This window comes from Peromyscus eremicus, chromosome 7 (assembly GCF_949786415.1).
Source record: "Peromyscus eremicus chromosome 7, PerEre_H2_v1, whole genome shotgun sequence".
Classification (NCBI taxonomy): domain Eukaryota; kingdom Metazoa; phylum Chordata; class Mammalia; order Rodentia; family Cricetidae; genus Peromyscus; species Peromyscus eremicus.
The window spans coordinates 82,286,590-82,313,415 of NC_081422.1; the positions used below are offsets into that span (position 1 = coordinate 82,286,590).

Here is a 26,826-nt window from a genome sequence, read left to right on the forward strand (position 1 = left end):
GACTGTAGTATATGCACACTTATACACATAGAGGGATGCCAGGGGAGGATGTCAGGTGTCCTCCTCTATCACATCCTACCTTATTTCTTTGAGACAGGGGCTCTCCCTGAACTTGAAGCTCTCCATTTTGGGGTTTTGGGTTCTTTTTGGCTAGGCTAGTAGCCCCAGCCATCCTCTTGTGTCCATTTACCTCAGTGCTGGGGTGATGGGCATGGGACTAAGCCTGGCTTATTAGAGGAGTTAGGATCTAAACTGATGATCCCCACATATGCATAACGAGCACTCAACCACAGAGCTATCTCTACAGCTCCTCTAGTGCCCTGCTGCATTTTTTTAATCAAAGAATTTTTAAAGATTTAAGTGTGTGTGTGCATATGCATGACAACGTGAATGAGGATATGTACTGACTGGGTGGAGAGGTTGGATGAGGCACAGAAAGGACCTGTGAGTAGTGGCAGATATGTACATGTATGTACAAGTGCCCATAGAGGCCAGAAAAAGATGTCAGCTCTCTTAGAGCTAGAATTCCAGGAGTTTGCGAGCTGCCCAATTTTTGGTGCTGGTATCCTACTCTGGTCCTCATAATAGAGCAACAAATGCTATTAATACCAGAGCCATCTTACCAACATTCCCTCTATAGGTTTAAAGGACTGCCTTATCTGCCACTACTCACAGGTCCTTTCAGTGCCTCATCCAACCTCTCCACCCAGTCAGTTCTTCCACATCCTTCTCCAGGGTCTAGCCTGGTACTTTCTGCACCTCATCCAACCTCTCCACCCAACCAGTTCTTCCACATTCTTCTCTAGGGTCTAGCCTGGTACTTTCTGAACCTTATCCAACCTCTTCACCCAGCCAGATCTCCCACAGTCTTCCCTGGGGTCTAGACCTGTGGATCTGCTGACCTCCCAATCCATGCATCATCCCCAATCTGCCAGTTCCAGCCCTGGTCATACATCCAGTCCTCTGGCCTTGTCTGATCACCCTTGTGGGTTTGACAACAAAATATTTTAGCTGAAGAGAGGAATGAGCATAGCAAAGAGACTGTAAAAAAAATAATAAAAATACAAAGGCATAAATATTAAAATACAAAGTATCACTGAGAATACAAACAACACCACCAAACATAACAACAGGATGAGTCACATACACTTTTCCATAATAACTTTAAATATCAGTGGTTTCCGTTACCCAATAAAAAGACACAGGCTGATTGAATAGATCAAGAAACAAAATCTACCTATTGTCTACAAGAAATCCATTTTAGCTTCAACAATAAACACCTCATAGGGTAAAAGGATACACAACAGTAGCCCAAATCAGAGCAGAAACCAATGAAATATAAACAAAGAAAATAATATAAAGAATCTACAATCTAAGACCTGGTTCTTTGAGAAAATAAACAAGATTGATAGATTGCCCAAAAGAAAGAATGAGAGGACCCAAGCTGACAGAATCAGAAATAAAACAGTGAAACATTATAACAGACACCAAAGAAATTCAGAATATTATAAGGAAATCTTTTCAAAATATGTATTCTATTAAGCTGCAAAACCTAAAAGAAATTGATGCATTTCTAAATTCAGCCAAATCACCAAAATTAAACCAAGAAGTCAACAAACCTAAAAAGACCCATAACAAATGAGGTGATTAAAATAGGAGTTAAAAAGCCTTCCAGCTTTAAAAAAAAAAAAAAAAAAAAAAAAAAAAAAAAAAAAAAATTCCAGAACCAGGATTCACAGCAGAATTCTACCAGACTTCCAAAGGCCAATCCTTCATAAATTATTCAAAAACAACAAAAACAGGAGGAGCACTTCCGAATTCCTTCTACAAAGTCACTAATTTCTCTAATACCCAAACCAGGTAAAGACAGCAAAAAAAGAAAACTACAGTCCATATAATCTTAGGGGGGAAAAAAAAAACCTGCTCAATAATATGCTTGCAAACAGAATACAGACATATATCAAAAAGATTCTACACCATAACCAATTTAGTTTTTTCCCTGAAATGCCAGCAATGGTTCAACACATGCAAGTCAATGAATGTAATAAACCACATAGATGCACAAAAAATCACATGATCATCTCAACAGACACAGAAAAAGCCTTTGACAAAATTCAACATGCCTTCACGATAAAAGTCCTAGAAGATGTAGGGCTAGAGGGAACATACCCCAACACTGTAAAAGCTATAAAGGGGAAGCCCACAGCCAACATCATCCTAAATGGAGAAAAGCTTCAAGCAAACCCACTACAGTCAGGAACAAGACAAGGATGTCATTATCCCTGTGCCTTTTCAACAGTGTGCTCAAGTGCTAGCTGCAGCAATAAGGCAAGAGAAGAAAATTAAAGGGATACAAATAGGGAAAGAAGACATCAAACTATCCCTATTTGCAGATGACATCATACTATCCATTAGAGATCCCAGAATTTCTACTAAAGAGCTTCTAGAAATGATGAACAAATCCATCAATGTGGCAGGATACAGAATCAGCTTGCAAAAAATCAACAGCTTTTCTATACACTAAGAAGAAACATACAAAGAAGATCACAAACACACTCCCATTCACAATATCCTCAAAATAAAATACCTAGGAATAAACCTAACTAAGGAAGTGAAGGACCCCTACAATGAAAATTAAGCTCTGAAGAAAGAGACAGAAAAAGGCATTAGAAAATGGAAAGATATCCCATGCTCATGGATTGGTAAAATTAATATTGTGAAAATGGCCATTCTATCAAAAGTTATTTACAGATCAAATGCAATCTCAGTCAAAATCCCCTTCTCATTCTTCACAGAAGTAGAAAAAAAAAAACTATCCTAAAATTCTTATGGAACTGCAAAAGACCCTGGAAAACCAAAACAATCTTGAGAGAGAAAAAAAAAAATGTGGGAGGGATTACAGTTCCACATCTTAAAATATATTACAGTCACAATAATAAAAACAATATGGAACTGGTACAAAGACTGACAAATAGACCAAGAGAACAAATCAAAGACCCAAACCTGAGTACATGTAACTTTAGTCATTTAATATTTTACAAAGATACCAAAAATAAACTGCACAAAAGAAAGCATTTTCAACAAATGGTACTGGGAAAACTGGATGTCCAAATGCAGGAGAATGAAATTAGACCTGTATCTAGCACCTTCCAAAAAAATTAATTCCACATGGATAAAAGACTTAAATCTGAAACCTGAAACTGCTAGAAGAAAACAGTACGCTGCAGGATATAGGTATAGAAAAGAACTTTCTCAATAGGTCTCCATTTGCCTAAGAGGTGAAGGCCAACAATTGGTAAGTGGAACTTAAAAACTAAAAGGCTTCTACCCAGCTAAGAAACAATAACCTGGGTAAGGAGGACGCCCACAGAGTGGGAGAGAATCTTTGCTAGCTATAATCTCACTGGAGATTAATATCCACAATATATAAAGAACACACAAAAAATAAACAACCCATCCAAAAATGGACCTGAGACCTGAACAGAGAATTCTCAAAAGAAAAAAGGAAAATGACTAAGAAATATCACAAAAAAAAAAGTTCATCATCCTTAGCAATTAGGAAAATGCAAACCAAAACAACTTTGAGATTTCATCTTAACCAGCCAGAACGGCAAAGACCAACAAAACAGCTGACAACAAGTGCTGCTGAGGCTGTGGGGAAAAGGGAACCTTCATCCATTGTTGGTGGGATTGCAAAATGGTGCAGCCAGGAGAGAAAGGAGTGTAGAGAAATCTCAAAAGGCTAGAAGTAAAGCTGGGCAGCAGAGGCAGTCAAATCTCTGTGAGTTTGAGGTCAGCCTGGTCTACAGAGTGAGTTCCAGGACAGCCAGGCCTATTAACACAGAGAAATCCTGTCTCAAAAAAACAAAAAAAACAAACAAACAAAAAAAAAAATCTTAGAGTAAATGAACTAATTAGTGCCTATTGGCAGAAGGGACCAGGTTTTCTCATATGACATTCCAAGGACAACCTAATCATACACAGCATACATGTTTATGTCTCTCTGTCTCTGTCTCTCTGTCTCTCTTTCTCTCTCTCACACACACAGCAGTGCACATCTTAAAGAAAATTTATAAAAAAGTACATTATTCACTCTGTTCTGTACCCTCCCTAATACTTTTCCTGAAAGAGGCTCTCTAATCATTTATTTAAAGACAGCACTGTGGAGGCTGGAGAGATAGTCTCTGGTTAAGTATACAGGCCGCTCTTCCAGAGAATGAAGGGTCCATTCCAACACCCACATTCTCTAACTTCAGTTCCAGGAGACCCAAGGCCCTTTTCTGGCCTCCATCGGCACTGCATGCACATGGTGCAGACACATCTGCAGGCAAAACACCCCTTTACATAAAATAATAAAATAAAAAGACAGCACTGTGATATTTAAAGTCACTTTAGCTGATTCAACAATAACAAATGGGAAAAGAGTATGCAAAAACAATTTCACTCATAAACATGCCCACATCAGAGACAAAAATATATGTGTACTTTCTCCCTTTTTTACATAATACAAAATTCATGGTACAGATCCTATGTCACATACACCAGACAGCATTTTATGATTTAGCAACATATAATATTAGAAGCTATGACTTCCTAAGTTGATGACCTCAGAATGCTAGTTCAATATGCTCTCAACTAATGACTGTCCCACCTTAGAGAGGAATTACACTTAAATTCCTGTTGAAGAAAGTTGAGGACAAAACTTAAATCCTGTAGTTTACATTTAGTTCAATTGAACCTGTTAGTCTAGCTTGGAATGCCTTTCAGAGGACAGAATGGTAGTAATAATTTTTACTGTTTAAACGATCTCACTTCTTCCACAGTCCAACAAATACCTCACCATCACAACCCAAGCACTTTTTTTTAAAAAACATAGTAATCACTACTTAAGTCTACTTACTTGAGCCCCAAACCAACAAACAAAGCCAACATGAAAACAAAACAAAAACTGCTGTCACAGTCACTGGAAATGGTTAGCCTTAGTGAAAATACTAAGTTAAATCCCTTGTGTATGCTTTCCACTGTTATGCTTGCTGATGAACTACTTCGAAAATAAAATGACTGCTCGAAACATCAGAGGAAACAACATGATGTTCTTAAGTACACATCTTTTCTACTATCCCCTGCACTGATACTACTTCAGGAAACGGCAAAACTAAGGAAATCTACAAGCTTCAGGGGCGGGACCTGACCTCAAAATTTCAATTTAATCATTTTAACTTTTCAGAATATTTCAGCTCTTAAAAAGAGAGAAACAAGAATATTGTAGATATGTGATGGGTATTATTTCGCTTTCTGATTTCGGATCAAAAATCTTTAAAACAGATGAAACTGTGGCTACCAAGGTGTGTGCCCGCGAGTGTGTGTATATACTACTGCAAGAGAGAAGGGTTCCGCCTGGGACTGCGGCTGCAACCGGACTTTAAACCCTCCCTCCTCCGGTGACTGAATCGCCTTTTACCGTCTCGAACTGAGGTGGCTATACATATTTCGGTTGTGAAAAAAATGGGCGATAAAGGCCCAGATTTTGAGAAATGGTCAGAAAAGAAAGGTTCAGCGCTAGGTAACCTCGGAAGATGCCCGGCCCACGGGCAGCTGGCCAGCCCGCATATCCGGGCGCGACCTCGGCCGTCCCTCCCGAAGCCACTGTGCGGAGTTGGCTCTCGCCCGCTGTCAGCAGCCTGCAGCCCAGCACAGCCCGCGGGCTCCCGAGCGGCCTCCGCGGGGCCAACGGCAGGTACCTGTTGAGGAGCAGCGAGGCGGCGCTGAGGCAGAGCAGCAGGAAGCAGAACAGCGGGTACTGGCGGCAGATTTCGCGCCCCACGTCCAGCCGCAGCCGCTGCTTCAGCCTCCCCGCGATCGTCCGCATCCAAGACCCCATCTCGGTCCATGTAGCGGAGGACGTGCCGCCCTCAGAGGCCGAGGGGGAGGACACCCCCACCGCCCGGCGGCGGATCCACATAGCCACCCACCACCCAGCTTCGCCTCTACTCACAGCCGCACCAGGCCCCGCCCCGAGACCCTTGCCGCGCGTGCGCAGCCACCGCCCCCAACACACGCAAGACCGCAGTAGGTCCACCGCCGCCACCCTGCGGGAGGACCCGGGAGTGCTCAGACCGAGACATACTGGTCCGGCCACCCACTGGCTTATCCGGAAGTCCGGGAAAACCTAGACCGTCGAGACTGGCAGGATTACGGAAGAGTGGAGGAAGGTTACCTATGCACAGCACCCAAGTGCGGCACCCGAAGCCCTCTGGGAAGTGTAGTCCTTACAGCGTACACTGCCGCCCCACCCTTTGGATTCTTGTAGCCACGCCTAAGGGAAAGGAGGGAAGGACGCCTTGGAGTCCGCTTTTTATAGGGGATCAAACTGGAGATTATGACAGTGGGGAGAGAAACAGCCCACTTGGCCACCACCCACTGCAGAACATCAATGTCTTAGCCATGTCACTTCCAAGGTGGACCCAGAGTCACCTCGCCAGGCAGGCTTAGTCACAAACCCGTGTAGGATGGAAGCAGGTTGGTAGACTAGGTACTCCCTTTTAGAATCTCATTCTAAATTTTAATGTTCGTATTCTGTAGTAGCTAAAAATCCAAGCACCGTGCGAAGCATTTAAATTTAACTTGTACATTATCCTCATAGCGTAGGTGTTCTAGTTTCAACTATGGTATAGCCACATTGCTGGAACAAACAAGATCCTACTCCGGATCCCTTCTGATGAAACAAAGATTTCATGCTATCCTAACGCTGGCAAGTTCCATCATGTGACCTGTCATCTCTCATCCCTAGAATGTTAACCCTCCAAGGCAGGGAAACAGAAGCTCCTTATACGATTTTTTTTAAGTGTGTGCAGCTTCATCAATATTTCCTCAATTCTGAAAAGGTGGGTCATCCTTAGTGACTTGTTTCCTTTTCAGCAAGCACCATCCTTTCTTCCCATTATTACTGCTAAGCATTAAAATTTCATTGAAATCCTTGTTCTTGAAATTTACACGTTTTCCTAGCTTTTTCAGAATTAACTTTGGTATTACTTGTGGGCCAAAGGACATTAAATAACTCAAAATACATACCATCTTTGTAGATGGTAGTTAACATTTCCAGTGGCAAAGTATGCCTGTCACCATTAACTACTCTTTAAATATTATAAACTCATGCAAACCTTAAAACTTGTTTCAAGGCAATACTTAACATTAATTTCACTTTTGTAACTTTACACTATAACTCCATAGGGTATGGTAAATCACTGTAATCCTAGCACTTAAGGCAGGAAGATTAGTAATCTCAGGCCAGCCTAGAATACATAGCAAAGACCCTATCTCAAATCAAAAGACCACAGTCCAATAGTGGAGTGTTTGCTAAATATGTGAAAGGTCTATTCTCCAGCACTGCAAAATATTCCTCTTTTTTATAGAAGCACACTAGGATTAATACCAAAATAGAAAACCATTTACAAAAGGTTATGTTGAATTAATCTTCATTTATCCTTGAAGTGTGAATCTAAGTAGTTTGATCTTTGCTGGTAAACATCTGGTAAAATATTTGCTTCCAAGGCTTATTCTGAAATTAATTTGACCAAGAGCCAGCATGTACTTTCAACAAAATGTTCTCAGTTCTGTTCAAACTAGACAACTTCCTATTATTTGTCTTTCTAATTTCTTTGTAGGAGCAATTAGAATGAACTAGGGAATTTTCCTATATTGAAAATTAGAAAACAGTGAAATTGCTCCATTAAGAGTATTTTTGGCTGTAATAAGGATTGAACTTTGTCTCAAACATGGTAATCAGTGCACAACTAAGCTAAATACCCTACCTGATTCTTTAAAATCCACAAATAAAATCAAGAGGATACAAATTTCATCTAAGAAAATTAACCTTTACTAAATGCTGCTTCTTCAAAGTGTACTATTCACTTTACACTTATGTCTATAAAATGTCATTCTAATCTTGTATTAAATGTTAAGCTCCCTAGTGCAACTATGGAAATGTCTTGCCTAAGTTACTTAACAGTTAACTTTACTTCAGCACCTGAATTCTCATCTCTATAATGGATTTAATGAAGTGTGAAGATTAAACTGGGTGAAAAGTGCTTATTAAACATCATTACACATTAATACAAGGAATTCGTTTTGGATTTCAAATCATGAAAATTAAAGCCTAATCCACTGGTCTATATGAAAACATGAAATTTCTAGAGGTTTATCCCCCTCCCACCGAATCTAGGCAGTCTATTTTGGTGGTCTCTGACCCCATGACTATTAAACACATGAAATGTGTACTGTAGGTGTAAAATATAAAGCAAAACCAGAATGTTTTAAATCCCAAAATTTAGAACTTGAATAGTTTGAAGCAGTTTCTTTTTATTGGGAGAAAATTCAAAATATGCCCTGGACTATTACCATAGGGTGTGCAAGGCCACTACTATGTTAAGATTTTGGCAACATTGTCTCACACTGTAGCTCGGCTGGTCTTGAACACTTAACAATCACCCTGCCTCAGCCTCAAGTGCTAGGATTACATGCGTAAGCCACAATGCTCTACAAATGTGCATTTTTTTAATAAATAATGCAACTGTGTACTAGAGGTGTGTTTAGAAACTATGATAATCCATCTAAAGGCCCATAGACATCAAACTTCAATAGTATGTCCATTATTTTAACGAATATTTATTGAATAGCAAATAAGTGTAAGGCACTGTGCTAGATGTGGTGGAAGATACAATGAGTTAATAGTTGAGTTTCTGACCTCCAAAGGCTTACAATCTAGTGAAGGAGACAAGTCACACAAAGATGTAATGTATAAATAATACAGGGCAGATTTAAAGGCTATAAGTTTTTTTTTTCCCCTTAACAACAGGTAATGGGGCAATTTTTAATGGGTCAGGATCTGGAAATGCCTCTGGGAAGATACTTGCACAAACAGCAACTATGTTTATTCTCACTTAAATTTCATAATTAATCACTAGGCAAAGTTAAATAAAATACTCTAATGTTTCCACTTAATTTAAACCTGATTTCTCTCATCCTCCCAGCATATCCTAGTGTACAGGAGTCTGAGGTAGTACTAAGTCCCAGTTTACATTACATGTACTTTTTTAAAGACAGCGTCCAGCCTTGAACACCCAGCAATCTTCCTGCCTCAGCCTCCTAGGGCTGTAATTACAGGCAAGAGACACAATGCCTAGCTCATGTGTACTTAATCCTGATGCTAAATGAAAAACACATTTTAACACAATTCCACCATGTGAACAAATGGGGCACATGAGGAAGAGAATAGCATACTCTATCCCTAGAAGCCAGCCCCTCCCTTCAGACTCATCACAGGAGTTACATTTATTTTAAAGCCCCCTCCCTACTCAGTCATAAATCATTAAAGTATTTTTACTCATTTTTTACAATTTTAACTTTATTCTCAATATCGTCTTTCTCCCTGAAACATATAATTATGTATCAACATCTGAATATAAAAACCTACACACAAAAAAAAATGTATACTTCAAGTCCTTAAAAAAACTAACTAAAATGCAGATTAATTCACTCATGAGAAACGCAGTAATTTTTAGAGCTCTGAGGTGTTACTTTCAGCCAGGTGGTGGTGGCACATGCCTTTAGTCCCAGCACTTGGGAGGAAGAGGCAAGCAAGAGGATGAGTTCAGGACACACTGGTCTACAAAGCGAGTTCCCGGACAGCCAGGGTTATACAGTTAAACCCTGTCTCAAACCCCACCACCACCAAAAAGTGTTACTTTCATATTTAACATTTTTGTGGTATTGAGGTAAACCTCCATTAGGAAGAAACCAAGAACTACAACTTTACAGAATCAGTGGCTCAAGTATAGATACTCCCTGGGTAAATTAACCTACCACCACCAAAACTCTATGCCCATCTAGGGTTAGCACCAGAAAATTTAATATTTCACATTTGATTTATTTCTACCTTATAACAAGCTAGCTTCTAAAATCTGTTATGCAATTAAGTGTGATTCATAACTTTAGAAAATGTAACTGCCTGGCAATGGAAAACATATCAACTCACCTACTTAAAAATACTAGATTGGAAAAGGCACTTATAATCTATTATCACTAACTTGTGACAAGATTAACAATGTATATTTGTCTTATTTCTTAAACAAGTAAAATACTCTATAGTAACACTTGTCATAAAAATGTTTACTGTATTACTTCAGATGCTTAAATGTCTACATAAGCTATCTTTGTAGTTTAAATATTTAACACAAAAAATATTTTAGAAGTTTTTAACAGTTCTTACCCTATCAGTATTTCATACAACTTAAAGCACTTTGAGCCAAGTCTGATGGTAGTGTGTAATCCCAGTATTCAGGAGGCAGAGGAGGAATGCCACACTTTGTGGTGTACATAGTGCTTCCTTACACCAGCTATGACACTGGGCAAACAAACCCAAAGGGGGGCTGCAGGAACTTTGACATGGGACTTATAGACCATCCCGCAATTAGGCTTTTGGTGTACCAAATGTGGTGGCTCACAGCAGGAATCCCAGCACTTGGAAGAAGCAAGAGCCACTGCCTTGAGCTTGAGGACATCCTGGTTACACAATGGCTAGACTGGGCCACAGTATGTCCTTGACACAAAAACAAAAATTAGTGAGTTTTTCTAAAATTAGTATTTTAATTATAGTTCTACTAGTAAGGATTTAACTAAATAATTTAAATAAGTTTTTACCTTTCCTTAAAAAAAAAAAAATGGGTAAGTCTATTCTAGTTGGAAGAAATCCAACATAGTATATCCAAATTTAAATTTTGAATAAAGTTATTTTGGAAATTTTTATTGAAAAGTATTTACTGGAAAACTTAAAATGCAGTTACTATTTAGATGTGTGCTTCTTTAAATCACATGCACACAAGACTATGAAGATCCTAATTTTTAGTGAAATCAGTCTCACAGCCTACACTCAAGAGTTAGGAGTTCTGCGGTTTTCCAGGTGCTTGGATAACAGTTCAGTTACTTCTACTGTAGATGTACACAAGTGCACACACTGAATAATGTAGGATCAACTTTTATTTCTTGAGGCTAAATAGCTAAGCTTTCTTAATGCTTACAGAGTCGATGATGCTATCAGTGATGGAGCCATTCTGTGGGGATTCATTACTTCAATTTGAGACCTGTATTGCCATCATCCCTAACAGACCCTTTCAAACACTAGGTGGTCCTCAAGATGTTGAAAACACAATTGACTTAATTATTTAAATGTATAGTCACAGGCAAATTCCAGTTGTTTCCTGTTTTGTTTTGTTGTTTGTTTTACTTTCCCTATGTAAATGTAAAGAAATCATGGAAAACTAGGGATGTAATTAGCACATGAAATGCTAGAAATTCAATTTAAAAGGTATCAGTAATAATTTAAGTGGTTCTGAAGATTCAAGTAAAATTCTGCCACGTTTTAAAACTATGGCTTTCCTCTAGGATACCTTTAGGTTTACAAAGTGCTTCTTTTTCCCCCTCAAAATAGACAGCATACATAACACACATGAAAAACCCACTTAATTGCCCAAGAAAGCAATGTCAGATTCTCAGATTTATGTTCAGTTTTGATATGCCTGTAAGATTTTCGTCTGAAGAAGGTAGTTTGAAGTGTGGCACAATTCTGAAACATGGTGAGGTGGCTTAGCAGTTAAAGAGCACTGGCTGCTCTTCCAGAGGACAAGGGTTAGATTCACAAACATACGGAAACTCAAAACCATCTGTAACTCCAGTTCTAGGGCATAGGGCATGTCACCCTCTTCTGGCCTCCTCAGACATAGCATGCACATGTTGGACAGACATACATTAAGGAAAAACTATAAACATACAAAAAAATTTAATGTTATCCAAAAGCAGATAGTAGTTGATGCATTGATGACTAGTAAACTGGAGTCTACTTAAACTTGCAGTTTCCATCAGTGGCCTGCATTTAATATTACAAAGTGCTATTGTGTCTAAAACTGTATTTTTTATTCTCTTTAGAAATTTAACGTATCTGTCACCCCAGCCAAATGTTTAAGAATATTGTATGATTGGGTGTGGTGATATAATAAAAGTACTCTGATATGTAGAGACAACTACGAGCAGATTTACACATAATACAGAAATCAAACAAGCCTTGAACTTAAAAAATACTTATGATATAAAGCTGTACTATAAACAATGGAAAATAAAATAGGGAAAACACAAAAAACGTGTGATAAGAGGCTCGAAAACTATGAAGTGGTGGGGGCGGGGTTTTTTTTTTTTTTTTTTTTTTGGTTTTTTGAGACAAGGTTTCTCTGTGTAGTTTTGGTGTCTGTCCTGGATCTTGCTTTGTAGACCAAGCTGGTCTCGAACTCACAGAGATCCGCCTGGCTCTGCCTCCCCAGTGCTGGGAATAAAGGTGTGTGCTACCACCACCCAGTTGGGAGATGAGGGGGAAGGTGTGGGGTGGTTCAAGACTGATTTCAGTAACAAGGAACCACTACAAAGGCTAAAAAGTTTTGACAAATACCCAGGTTTTGTATAAGAATGCGAACATCCTGTTAATAGCTACAAAAAACAAGTGAGAAGAAACCACACTTAAATGTCCATCAATCTAATACTAAAAAACTCAGCAGAAACAGGTACAACTCTAATTATTGAGCATGATAAGTCTCAATAGACATTGTTTATTCTGTGTGAGGGGTGCAGTTACTGATACTTTGGGGACAGAGCATGTTAACTTGGAGTTTTTGTTTAACCTATACTTGTTTAGAAACATCCTAATTACCAATAAAATAAAGGTTGGTCCAGGTGTGCTAGCATACGTATTTAGTCCCAGCACAGAGAATATCAATCTCTTGTGAATTCCAGCACAGCTTGGTCTAAACAGAGGGATCCAGACTAAGCAGGGCTATATAGTCAGACTCGGTCTCAAAGACAAAATGAGAGGTTCAGCCTTAAATTTCCAGATCAGGCTCAATAAATTATCACCATTGTATTTCATGAAACTTGTCTATAACCTCATGATATTTGAAATAAACATATATCCTAGAAATTAAAATACACAATTTCTACAAGAATATTAGTTGGGATTTACATGACATGTCGACTTCCAACTCAAACATTATCACAGCAATTTAGGAAAATTTAGGAGTAACAGTAATACTCTATGGCTTGATCATTTTCCTTTAAAAAGGACTAGATGTTAGCTTCCTTACTGAAAAACTCTTTCCCTGAAGAGCAACTAAGGAACAGCAATGTACTTGAAATATTATGCTGGTTAATGAATAGCCTTCACAACACAAAGCATAAAGAAAGATTAGGCAGGAAAAGTTTGATTAAAATGCAAGAAGCTACATGTCATAGAATATGGAACACTACACTATCAATTTAATACCATGTTGTCTTCAGCAGGTATGAAAACTTGAGTTTGGGAATTAAGTACTTAACTACACATAGTTGCTTCTAACAGTTCCCATGACTAAAAGGCTTTACTGATTTCACCTAAAAATACTAAAGTTGGTGGGAATTATTTAATTCACTGGAACCATGACTCTTTAGAAGCAGCCAAGTATTTTGCTTTAGCAACATGTATCTTGTCAGTTTGTGTGAGAAATTAAAGTATAGACCAAATCAGTCGCCAGAATGAGAATCCCTATGAATATAAACACACCAGTCCAACTGTCAGATATCCAAGTTTCCTCTTGAGTATCCTGATGTATGTACACATACAGACTGAGCTAATTGAGCTTTGTGGAAGGATGAGTAAGTTCTATTAGCATTGAGAAATAACTGAGATTTTTATATTCAAAAATCTTAATTCATTAAAATAAAAATCATAAGCCTAACATAATGATCTGGAAATCCCAAAAACAACATAAAAAAAGGTCCACGTATAAAGAAAAAAAATTTAAGGGATTACTCTTTATCAGTTTAAGAGCAGTATAAAGAAACATATTCCAGAGAAGACAAACGAGCACTCATCAAATCTCAAAATATCAAATCTGAAAGCTACCTGCAACAGTAAAGAACTGAAGCCTCATTATCTGGTAAAATATGAAAGCTGTAAAATGTAAAAGAAACAACTCAGTGGTTTTCTAAACATTCTGAAACCCTAAGCTAAAATGTTATGAACCTTTGGTCTTATTTCTAGACACTTCAAAATAATCTGCTTTGCTCAGTGCCAATTTGTGTAATAAAATGTCCTTTAGGGTGTATTTAAACATTCTAGGTGCTGGTTTTAAGTTCAGTCTTTCCATGTACCCCAGGTTAACCTCTATTGCACAGGATTACAGGAGTGCACCAAGATTCCGCCCTAGTACTTGATTTTTGGTTTTGAGACAGAGTTTCTCTGTATAGTCCTGGCTCTTCTCAAACTTTCTCTGCAGATCAGGCCTGATCCATCTGCGTCTGCATTCGTCATGACGCCCAGATCTCCCTAGTGATAACTATAAAGTGATTGTAAGATGTGATATCTTAATAAATCTAGTAATATTTCCCATGATGTACTCTACTAGCCACTTCCATTTTAAAATTCAGCATTTAAACTACACTAAAAATAAAGATTTTCTCCTGCAAAAGTTATAGAACTGAAGCTCCTACATACTTTGTACTTACTGAACTATACATACAATTGCATTTTCCAAGGGAGGCAATAGGCAAGGCCTCTTGGTTTGAAAAAGTAGGAAGAAAACTGGGGTGAGAGTTGTAAAACCACTTTTTAAGGTCTATGACCAATCAAAAGTGAATACTGTGTAAGTAAGTGTTCATGACTCCTATCAATTTAAGTGTTATTCTTCTCTGTTCCTAATCTAAAAATAAAACCTGAATAGTCATTTTTTTTTCTCTCAGAGAATTTGCAGTTGGCTATCTCAATGGATTAACAAACTTTATCAATATTTCTTTCATAAATACAAATAAGGAACCACCAAACAAAAGAAAATTTAGAAGCATAAAAATAACCAAGTGGACTCTTTTTCAACTTACTGGATATTATCAACTCAGAATTCTCCCATTTAAGATTAATCAATGGTTGAGTCCAGAAGTCCAAGTCCACAGCTGAGTGCACTATATCAATTATACATCTGTAGAAATTGCAAGGTGGTGACCTCAAAAGAGGAGGGACCCACCACAACTCATGAGTCTTGATCAGTAGTGAATTAGAACCTGTGAACAGCTACTGTGGTCTGATTTAAGACACTGAGGCCCCTCTTATAATTTAAAATATAAGACTGATCTAGACAGTGCACTTGAAATCCCACATCTGCCTCTAGATTATCTTACTTTCAAGAGTACCTGTGTCTTAATCTTCATGCTTAAAAACTGAATAAAAATATTTTAATAAATTCAACTCTACTATATTAAAAAAAAAAAACCCAAAGAGAAACAAAAACCCAATACAGATAAGGCATGGTGGCACTGACTTTTAATTCCAGCAATCAGGAGGGAGAGGCAGAAGATCTGAGTTCTTGACCAGTCTGGTCTATATAGTTCTTGACCAGCCTATCTCAAAAGTTAAGAGTGTGTGTGTGTGTGTGTGTGTGTGTGTAAACTCTCAGTAACAAACTCAACACTTGATGTTGAAAGCAAAATAAGCCAACTGAGGGAGTCAAGACTATTCCATAAAGGAGAGTAAGTTATGACCTATACATGAATCCTGAAGGAGGTTAGAGAGTCTGAATGAAACAGCTTAAATAAAATTAAACTTATCAAAGTATCTCTGAAGTTCTGAGAAAAAAAAATGATTCCCAACTATCAAACAAGAGCAAGGTATAATAGTTACCGTCCACTATGAATAAGTGTTCAAAGGTCATGAAGCATTTCTCAGAGTACGACCTGAAAACAAATTCAAATGGCACTGAAGCACTAGCTACGGAACTCGGCATTACAGTTAAAAAAAAAAAAAAAATTCTCACAATGTATTAGGCAAGTGAGTAATGAGAAGCCGCCAAGAAGGTTATCTTTAAAAAGGTAACTAGAAACTCAAGAGAAGGGAGAAAAAAATCAAGTCATAGCTCTTAAGTAACTGCAATGGCATCTACCTAGACAAATGGTGATACATTAAGGAATTCATTTTGTTCTCCAAAGGACCTATTTTGGCATAGTAGAATTGTACATTATATACTATACTGTTTTGGCTATCTTCAGTCTACTGACAAGGTAAATGTAACAGTGTCAACAGTTCTGACAGAAAAAAAAAAAAAAAAAAAAAAAAAGGATAAAAGTAAAACCCAAAAAGTAATTACAAGATGAAGGGAAAGTAAAGTCTTCAGTCTACTGACAAGGTAAATTAACAGTGTCAACAGTTCTGACAGCAAAAAAAAAAAAAAAAAAAAAAAAAGACAAAAGTAAAACCCAAAAAGTAATTACAAGATGAAGGCAAAGCAAAGTATTCTGTGCTGTTTACTTACTTTAGGCCATAGTTTTGCTTTTGTGTCTCACTATATCCTCCATGATGGTATCATGTCAATTCATCCTGTCTCAGCCTAAGGACTGACATTACAGATGTGTACTTTTAAGCTCAGCAAGTGTTTTTTCTAGCAATAACAGTAAGCACATAACTAGCATGAGCCAAATTCTTCAAAAAGGGGAAATACTGTTTAGACATAGTAATTAAAAGTTTTTTTTTTTTTTAAATTAAAAAAATAAAAGGCAGGCATGGTGATGTACATCTTTAATCCCAGCACTTAGAGGAGACAGAAGCAGGTGGATCTGATTTTTAAGGCAAGCCTGGTCCACAGGTGAGTTCTAGGGCAGACAGAGCTACAGAGAAACCTTGTCCTAAAAACAAAAACAAAGAGGTTAAACATCACTACTAGAACTATGGGAGTTGGGAATGCGCTGGAATATAGGATTCATAACCTGTGCTGTTTAAGTGTTCTCCAATAAGTTTTAAGTTATTATCAGTGAGAGTGGGTGCGGAGTGCAGACTTCATATATGTAAGGTCATGAATTCCATCTTCAGTACCAAAGGAAATAGTACTATTCAAGATAAACTGTCAATTATAAACACAATAAACATGAATATCGTCTTTACTCAAAACTAAAGTCTCTTTTTATGATCTAACTTTCATTTCCTATCACTTGGTAGATTAAAAGGCTATTCATGTAGATATAGCTATTTTTTACAAAGTTATATTTTAAAGTATATAAGTGTAGATACTTTAAAATCAGTAATTTCCAGACATTAATTAGCCTCTCAAACTGCTATGTAAAGAACTTTATATATATTGTGACTAAAAACCTTCAACTCAATCTTTAAGTACCACTACTTCATAAATAAACATGAAGAGTTTTCTGTAGCATAATACACTTAAACTGAACACTATCGTGAAGGAAAATTGATAGAATGGATTTTCAGAGGGTCACTGCTAAGGATGATTTTTAAGCATTCTTTTCCCCTCCAATTTCAAATTAGGAAAATGTAAATACTGACTTTCACACAAATATTTGAAACTTTATAAAAGACATAAAGCATTTAAATTGTACTGCATCTGGTCCTGCAACTGAAGGCAACGCTATTCATAATTTTTGTAAATTTTTGTAAAGTCATATTGACAATTTAAACATGGAACTTCATAACCTTAATTTCTAGGATGGCAACATCATGTTAGCATTTAAAAGGATTCTAAATGAATTAAACAATACAGCAAATTAACTGAATATCTACAAAGGGAAAAGTGCTTAAGATTGTTTTTGATCTGCCTGCATAGCACCATTACTCAGATGCCCTGCCCTCAAGGAGCTTCCATTCTAAAATAAGGCTAAAATAAAATAAAACATGACTATAACTAGGCAACTTAAGCAAACTGATCAAAAAACAGTAAGCCATACAAACTGAATGATTATAGTATCTTCTCTCTACAGCCTTTACTTGATGCTCCTAAATGCTAAATGGATTTTCAGGAACCCAAGAGGTCCGCTAAAATTTGTGTAAATTTATAAAAATAAATATGACATCAGAAAGCATGGTAAAGTTTAAAGGAATTGCATTTGCCATTAATAATTCTGAAGCATTCTCAAGAAATAATTTTTTACTAACATGTGAGTACTATTTGAAGAGGAAAAAAAGTAAATTCTATTACCCAAAACTATACATACACGTTGACTGTAGAAAAGAAGTGTAATATACAAACATATACATAAACTTTACCGTATTACTTAGCTTTTGTTCTCTTACGTTTTTTGTCCTGAGGGACATTCAAAGTAAGTGAGAACAAGTAATGTACACCCTTTTCTAATTCATCATGGCATATTAAATAATTTCAAGCAATTACAAGTGGAGCTCATACCTCTTCAAGCTTCTGCCTCAACCTCCTGTGTAGCTGGGATTTTAAGATGCACCACCGGGTATGGCTGACTATTCTATAGCCAATATAAATTCTGATATTCTCTTTAGGTTTTAAATAATGATATATATGCCTTCATGTTTGGCAAATTTGCCCTTCAAATAATACAATACCTGTATTTCATAAATGTCATGACTACTCAAATTTCATCTCATTTTAAAGTTACCACCATTAAATGATCCCCAACACAAAGGAATGTCAGGATTTCTGTGGGATGCCATGTAGAATCTAATTTTCCCATAAATGGTATATTACTGTTAGGAAGTCTTATTTTACTCAGCAATCTGTAGTAATGGCCTGTCTACCCAAATCCTTTTGACTTCTTTCCCTGAAAAAGCAAAAACTGATGTAACTTTTCTCCAAGTTGAAATTCCATCACAATAATCCTTTCAGAATAGTTAAAGGAAATCACAATACATAAAAATTACATGTAACCTTTGTAATTCTCAAATCAGAAATCAAGTTTAAATTATAATAAACTAAGTCATTTAAGCCTGTAAAAAGCAATTTCTGTAGTGACCCTGTTTTTATCACAACTAAATTTATTGTGTCAGAAACACACTTGAAGACAATCTCTAAATGGCTTCCGATTTACCAGGACTTCCCCAATCATAAGTCTTGAAATGATATTCTCATTAATAAATACCAACTTGGGTAGCTACAACAGAAACTTTAAATCAAGTAGCAGTTACTAAAGTATTTCAAACCACCCCTATCTCCTTCCTAGACCCCACCTCCAACTAGCCTGGAACCGGGAGCCAGAAAACCCGGAATATACTTACAAGTCCTGTACGAGGCCACTGACTTTAATATGCAATGGAGCAGAGTTCATTCACATAAACTCATTTGTAGTAATCTAAATGCAAATTTTATCAAGAGATCATTTTCTTCTTCCCCTCTCCTGAATTATTTGGTACTTCAATCTCATTTTCCAGTCTTCAAAGAAATTTTATTTGCCAGAAATAAAACTGGAGAATAGAAGAACACTACATGGTGAAGCATGTTCCCAAAACAAATTATCATGGAGTTCATAAATCTATTGGCATGTATGTGACCATATATTTCCAAAACTTAAAATTAAATTAAGACCAGCCCAAATTATTTATTCTATACATTTCCCAGTCACGTGGCTTGCAATTAGAGGTATTTGGGGAATTTGTTTCTACCATTTCCTAGTTACTTTGAATGTATGCATGATCAAAAGGCGACAGAGCTCTAAAGATTCCAAGTGTCTATTAAAAAGCTGTTGAGTGAAAAATGATGAAATGGAGGACACTCACAATAACTCTTGGACTCCTGGAGATCCTAAGACATGCTACAAAAATAGGTCTTTATTCTTAGGAAAATATAGTCAGAGCTAGCTTCCTTATGCTATACATAAAATCTTAACATCAGAGGCAGTACAGATAGTACAGATAGTTTTTGAACTGATCTCCAAACAAGCACAAACCCACTACGTTGGGAAAAAAAAACAGGTAATTTGAGGTTTTTGGCGAAAGACAGTACTTCACACATCTAATCCAAATCAAAAAGCCTGCAGACAGCTTTCAGTGAGACGAAAAGAATGAAATAAATATAAACTCTATGGATAAATAAATGTAAAAGAATTTAAATAAGCTAAAATCTAATTTTTTAATTAAAATACTCAGGTACAAGCTTTTGTTTCTCAATGTCAGACTTCTAAATGTTTACCAGACTACTGTTAATATTAAAAACTTAATCTTTGACCCAGAGTAATACTGATTTGCGTTTGCAAAAAAGGTTGTCCAACTGAATGCTTCTGGTCCTGAAAAACATTTTAGGTACATTATTGAAGGCAGACTGTGGTGTTAATATGTTTTATGTTAAGAACTTTTAAAAAGTGACAGACTCCAAAAGTCCATCTATACATTGGCTCAGTTTTTAAAAAATGCCTGTGTGAGCCTTGGTTCATAATTAGCATCTTTAGTGGCATGCCCTATTGAGTGGTAAGATTACTAAGTAAATACTACACCGTAAAAATCATCCCAAGAAGTCTGTTCCATGTATTGTTAAAATAAGTTGTTTATTTGTTAACTTTATACCCACCGATTTCCTGTTTATGTTATGAGTAAGTGGGGAGAAAACAGTCTTGGAGGGTATTATTGGAGTTTTTAGGAACCTGAGCAACCATTTACTCTCGGATCGGCTACCTTTTTCATGCATGAAGCCCTTCTGTATTTTAATTTCTCCCCATCAATTAGTGACTACATCATAACATGATGTATTTGCTGTTTCTGACCAAGTAATTTCAAAAAAGCTGTACTAAAGTTATTTTTCCTGTGTGGTTTGATGTTCATCCTAATACTAAATACATCTTTTCAAATATCTTATATACAATTATATAGCCCAGATCACCCCATCAATCCATTTGTGTCATTCCTGATCTGCCATGAGAAAATGTTTATACTTTTGTTTAGTCAGATTTGCATCAAGTAGTAAAAGTTCTGCAGTAATCCATAAGTTTCTCATGATTCTGTTAAGTGCCATCGTGAACATATTCCTTTTGTGCAATTCAATTCTCCATTTTTAACATGTGATTCAATTGCAAGGACTAAAAATCTTGCACAAAAAGCATGCTTGGGAAGAATATAATTAACACAACTTTCTCACAAACTAACTTCCTAAAAACTGATAAGCTAAATTTATGAACACTTTTGATTGCCAAGTAGTCTGCAGAAACAAAATCTTGCGTCTGTTTTGGTTACGTAACTTTTCAACAATCAAAATTCTTTTTTACAAACTTTTTACCTCAAGGAAGGGACTATTAAAAACCCTTTCCTTGACAATATATACAAAATTTAACTTGTCATCTGTCCATTCTTTGAAGCTGTCAAAGCCAAGAACCCATAAACAAATCACAAACGCAATAACCTACATTAGTTAACATTCCCCCTTTTAACATGTTGACATTTTCACTAAAGGATTAGTTATTTTCGCATTTCCATTTCTCATATCCCATGACATTCCATATAAATTGCATTATTGCTTTATAGGCCACACAACATTCAAAATTATGTTTATATGCATTGCCTGTTTTTTCTTGATTTCTGATAAGAGTTTGTTACTGATTTTACTACAGAAAATTGAAGTTTGAAAATACCACGGTTAGTATTCTTCTTAGAACTTAATTGTTCACATCACTAATCACTACATGCATATTTAGCTCTGATTATATTGCTCAAAAACTGCACCCATTATCAGAACAGTGCAAATGATATTTAATTTTAAAAGTAATTATAATGGCTTAAATTCAAAGTCATTAAAATGAACACTGTCAAGTATTTTCACTTGAGTTTGTATTTCATCACCACTGTTTACATTACCCTTAAGTATAACCATCAATTCTTCACAATTTTTTAATCAGTTTTCCCTCCCATGTCCCCAAACTAAAATAGCCAAGTCTTAGAAACCCACAGAGCTCAATACTCCAATGTTTTTTTAAAGAACACATTTGTGAACCCACAAAAGTGTTCATCTTTCAACTTTGTCAATGCAGTTAAGTCAAACAACCTGTTCTAGCTTCCCAACAAATAAATCCAGGAATTAACTAAAAGACCTTGACAGTGTCCGTTAAAAATGGTATGACAGTTAAGCGCCAATAGGCATGGCAATGACCTCTTAGATGGGATCATTTTACTCCTTGGACCTGGGAAGTGCCAGCACCAAGGATTACACTGAGATTCGATTTTGCTGAAGGCTACATATAATTGACCCACTTTCCACGACCTAGTGTACTTACTATGTCAGAATGAAATGTACATGTTTTGTGTAGCCCTCAAACTTACGATTTGAGAGATGTACTTTTAAAAAGCACAGGGTTATATATAAAATCAGTGGAAGAAAGTTTCATTAAGCACCAGGAACAAATTTTTGTCACCCCATACTCATTTTGTAGGTAAGTTTCAACAACCGGCAAGGCACATTTACATATATTCCAATGAATACTTATTGACAAATTTTAAATTACACTCTATGCCCCAGCTATCCCAGTAACTGACATACAACATACTAAAATGGTTTATTAAGGTAACAAAAAAATAAAGAAAAAAAAACCAATTAATGGGAAACATACAGGCTATTGGCAACCACTATTCTAGAATTATGTAAGTACAAATGAACATACTGAAATGTGTGCAATTCTAAGTTTTTAAACCAGAAGATTTGCTATACTAACACACATTTATATTAATGACACATAAAAAAAATAAAAACTTTATTACAAAAATAAGTTACACTCGCCTCCAGCTTACAGTATAAAACAATTTTATTTGCAGGAATGCAAAAATGATTGTTTGCCATGAGCATTTTGAACATATGACATGTCTAATTTTCTTGTTAAATTTGCATTTACTGGGGAACTGGTGTGTATAAAACCTTAATTAGGTATAAGCTCTGATCTTCATCGTGGTGCCTATTGGGTATGTGATATAACTGCAGTATCCCTTTGGGGAAGGGGAGAAGGTATTTCTTTACACCAAGTCCTACTTAAACTATCATTTTACTTTTGACTTTAAGCTATCAACTTAGGACTTGGCAAAAAATTTTTTGAGGGTGATTCAATAGAGGATGCTTCACCACTGAACACTCACTGTCATCAAGGTGCTTTAGAAAATTAAAAACATAGCACAAATGATTGTACTCTATTCTACAAGTTATCATGACCTGCATAAGAAATGGAAAGCTGATTCACATTTTTATAGTGATCAGCAGTAACAAATGCACTAATGAAACATACCTTTTACCTAAAAAGCTAAACTACAGCCATATACTAATTTCTATGATTTATGAAAAAACTTCAAAATATCCAAATGTCAGGCTTTGCTGTACAATTGTCAGTTTTAGTCTGACTTTTTATAAAGGGACACTGCAGTATTTAGTACAAGTTCGGATGCACTTTTTTGAACATCTGATGTCTTACAAAAGTAACATCTTGCTAAACTATTATACATCCAAATAACTACAATATCTGAAGAAGCAAGGCTGCTTTTTCAGCCACAAAATACGACAAAAGCAAGGCCTGTTATGATGGTCATGAGGAAGTCTTACAAGCCTCTGAAACTAAAGGCAACTAAGAATGTTACATTTGGTTTATTAAAATCTTACCCTCATATCATATTTAACAAGCCTTGCTTTTATCTACAAAGATTTTCTATGTACAGTACAGACAGGGTATAGTTCAATCCTCTGCTACTGAGGTAGTTAACCAACCCTTTAAAAAAGGTTCTGAAAAGAACCACTATCTGGAATGCCTGACTAACCAGCTCTGATGATTACACCTGAAACTGCATCTGAACACAATTCAAAAGTGATTACTATAAAAAAGATATAGACAATCATGATTAACCTTGGTGAGCAGAAATAAAATTTAAGGGTACCAACAGTGGCATTCATCTATATCACTGCAATAAAATTTAAATGCACAAATTCAAGAGAATATTTCAGAATACCACTGCTGAGATCCTTAATTAAAAAAAAGAGGGGAAAAATCTACTTAGAGCAGATTTTTTAAAGAGAAGAACTTTATTCTTTATTAAGATACCATGCTAGAAGTTATGAAGGATTTTTGTTGGAACACATTTGGAAAATAGAGTAGCTTTAGTTTAATAACTTGCACTGCAGAGAAAATTGTTAAAGAAATTCATATCAAAGTCCAAGTATTAGTTCAATGTCCCGTATTTGATTCCATGATCTTCATAGGAAGGTCTTCTGCAATAGAATATGCTCCTATACAGCCGAGATATTTAAGGTTGCTTGATTTTCCTTACCATTACTCCACTGCAAGCTTCTGGTGTAATCCCACATAGCAAGTCAGTCTTCATTGTAACAGGTCAGGACCGGCCTCGACCCCTTTTCCCTGCTAGCCAGGTAACAAAAGGAATCAGTTAGATAAATCATTTTAAATTAATTATGTGTACATACACAATGATAACATTAAAAATAAGAAAGTTTTAAATACCCTAAGTCTTATATAAACTCTATCCAACAAGTTAATTGCCTTTAGAATAACTGAATTTCCTTTTGCTTTGTTTTCTCACTTGTTTCAGTTGAATCTTGAGTTTGCTTTTGTGGGGGCATATTTTGAGAACCCCACTTTTTTCACAAACTGATTTTATTTAAAGCACTAAGGGGAAAAACCTAACAACTTACACTTTAAGAGACTTGTCCCAAAATTGATAAGTATTCCCATTTTCAGACATGGAGTAATCAAAGAAAACATCTGAGATTTGTTTACCTAGTTATTTAGAATTCATTGGTTTACTTTTCTTAAAAGCACATCCTTATGTATCTGTCTCACTTAGCCTGTCAAATATAAATTTCTGAATTTTGGGAGAATTGCAGGTTCACTTTGGACCTTACATCTATCCCCACCTCTGCACAAAATGAAATAAATAAATAGATAAATAAATAAATAAATAAGCTTTAATTTTCCCATCATTGCTATTATAGACCATGGCAACAGCCATGAAATTTTTGATATAAACCAATTTGTGAAGTAAATTTAAGCTTTCAATATTTACTAATTAAAAATGTTCTTTTCATTTTAGAGGGAAACACAATAACTTAAAGAAAATTCAACTCATAAACACTCACATTATTCCCAATATCACATTAGTGTTTCTTTGCTGTCCCATGCTGCACAAAAATAATCAAGAGGGGCAATATACTCAATTGAGTTTTACACTGTTAGGATAAACTTCAAACAACTAAAGTGTTAAGTGTATCCCACAACTCTTGTACCTATAATTGTCCTTGTTATAGTTTATCATAAAGTTAAGAGCTATAAAAATACTTACCAACTTAAACTTACTACACATACTAATTATAAATTTTGGTTGAGAACATGAGTCTGTTGTATAATAGCACTTTTAAACCAGAAGCAGAAAACTGCAACAAATCAGTGTTGTGTAATGTGCAGACATATTCCACACAAGGCTTTACAAGGCACAAAACCCTTTAATTGGCCTTGACATGCTATACAATTTGAACCAAATTTGCAGGAAATTTTGTGAAAAACGAATTGTAAACACAGTTTTAGTAAGTATACATTTAGATGTGAATTTTTTATTGAAATTAACAACAGCATAAAGAATACAAGTAGCCAAATGGTTTTGAAAACCCAATTAGGTCAAAGTTCTAAATTAAAAATAGCAGTTGTGTACCAATTTACCTTATTCTAGCAATTTAAGTTGGTAACATACAAATAGTTGTCCTGATACAAGATATTAAAGACATACTTGGTTTTTAATCAACTACCTTTTCAAGACACCAAATCTAAACACTACCCAGAAACATTGTATATACTACAGCCAATGAGCCAAATTCTCAAGCAGGAATGCAAACTCATTAACTATTTTTCTCTTATCTAAGAATACCTTTATTGGAAAAAATTAAAAGTAAAAATAAATCAGTTTGCCAGAAGCAGTTAGTTAGAAGTGTGGCTTTGTTTGTGTCCAAGCGGATTGTTAAAATATATACATAACGGGAAAATCTTGCCAGATGTCTCAAATTATAATGGCACCTGTTCAGATTTAGGGCCACTTTCTGGTCAACCTATCAGTCTCCAATTTTACAGGTGCCCTATTGTTTCTATTTCCACTGTTGCCCAAAAGTATCCTGATAGAACTCCTGGTTTTCAGTTTTGTAACCATAGTTACCAGAGTGATCACCACCTTGGAGCGGTTGCTGAGCAATGGGTTGGGAGCCCCAGTTCTGATTATTGGTCTGGCGCCGCTTGGAATCTGGCTGGTTGTACCCATCAGCTTTGCGCTTTCCTCCTACATTTCCACCGCGGCCACCCCTTGCACCACGTACCCCGCGGCCTCTTTGTTGTTGGGCACCTCCTCTCGCACCACGAACGCCTCTTGCTGATCCAGGGCCTCCTCTCTGTGAATAACCGGCTCTACCACGGGGAGGAGCAGCCCCACGACCTCTGGATGGAGCAGCACCCCTTGCTCCTCTACCACCCCTTCCTCTAGCTCCAACTTGAAAATCTTCATAACCATAGTATGGATCTTCATATCCACCACGATAGTTATGGTAATCATAGCCATAATAATCATAATAATCTTCATATCCATAATAATCTGGAGGATATCCATAGCCACCTCTACCTCCACGCCCTCGACCTCTTGTTGGGGGGGGCATATGAGGTGGACCATAATAGTAGTAATCATCATACCTATTAAAAAAAACAAAAACACAAAGATTAGAGTATAAATCAAATTAGTGAGTTAACATGCAGGCATTTGTAGCAATCAAAGTCTGTTCTAAGACTTTAATACAGAATTATTTGCACTATGTAAGTTCTTAGCAGTAATAATCAGGACCAGGATAAAAGTAGACATCCCAATGTATCACAAATCTCTAGTTATGAACCTTATTTATCCTTTATGATTTTACAAGGATATAAATTTCATTAACGGCATTTTTACAAACTGGTTAGGCTTTCAAACTTATCACTCTGAATTACATCTCCTCTACTTTTATATTTCCA

The 26,826-nt window shown here is 36.3% G+C and overlaps 2 protein-coding genes across 14 annotated transcripts in view; both read right to left on the reverse strand.

Moving 5' to 3' along the window:
* The window catches only part of Snx14 (sorting nexin 14), an 82,940-nt gene extending 63,687 nt beyond the window's left edge, over nt 1–19,253 (reverse strand). For 2 of the 5 annotated variants that reach the window (XM_059268335.1, XM_059268331.1), the window contains exon 1: nt 5,742–6,036. In XM_059268335.1, the coding sequence (XP_059124318.1) occupies nt 5,742–5,962 (221 nt within the window). In that variant the 5' untranslated portion in view covers nt 5,963–6,036. Of the gene's footprint in view, nt 1–5,568; nt 5,683–5,741; nt 6,037–19,093 lie in introns of those variants that run through there. The other 3 variants (XM_059268333.1, XM_059268332.1, XM_059268334.1) reach the window with 3 other exon arrangements.
* Nucleotides 16,628–26,826, reverse strand: part of Syncrip (synaptotagmin binding cytoplasmic RNA interacting protein) — a 39,642-nt gene continuing 29,443 nt past the window's right edge. For 3 of the 9 annotated variants that reach the window (XM_059268344.1, XM_059268345.1, XM_059268336.1), the window contains 2 exons: nt 25,706–26,511; nt 21,527–24,189 (listed from right to left, as the gene is read on the reverse strand). In XM_059268344.1, coding sequence (XP_059124327.1) covers nt 25,920–26,511 — 592 coding nt within the window. In that variant the 3' untranslated portion in view covers nt 21,527–24,189; nt 25,706–25,919. Of the gene's footprint in view, nt 16,744–19,170; nt 19,280–21,526; nt 24,190–25,705; nt 26,512–26,826 lie in introns of those variants that run through there. The other 6 variants (XM_059268341.1, XM_059268343.1, XM_059268340.1 and 3 more) reach the window with 6 other exon arrangements.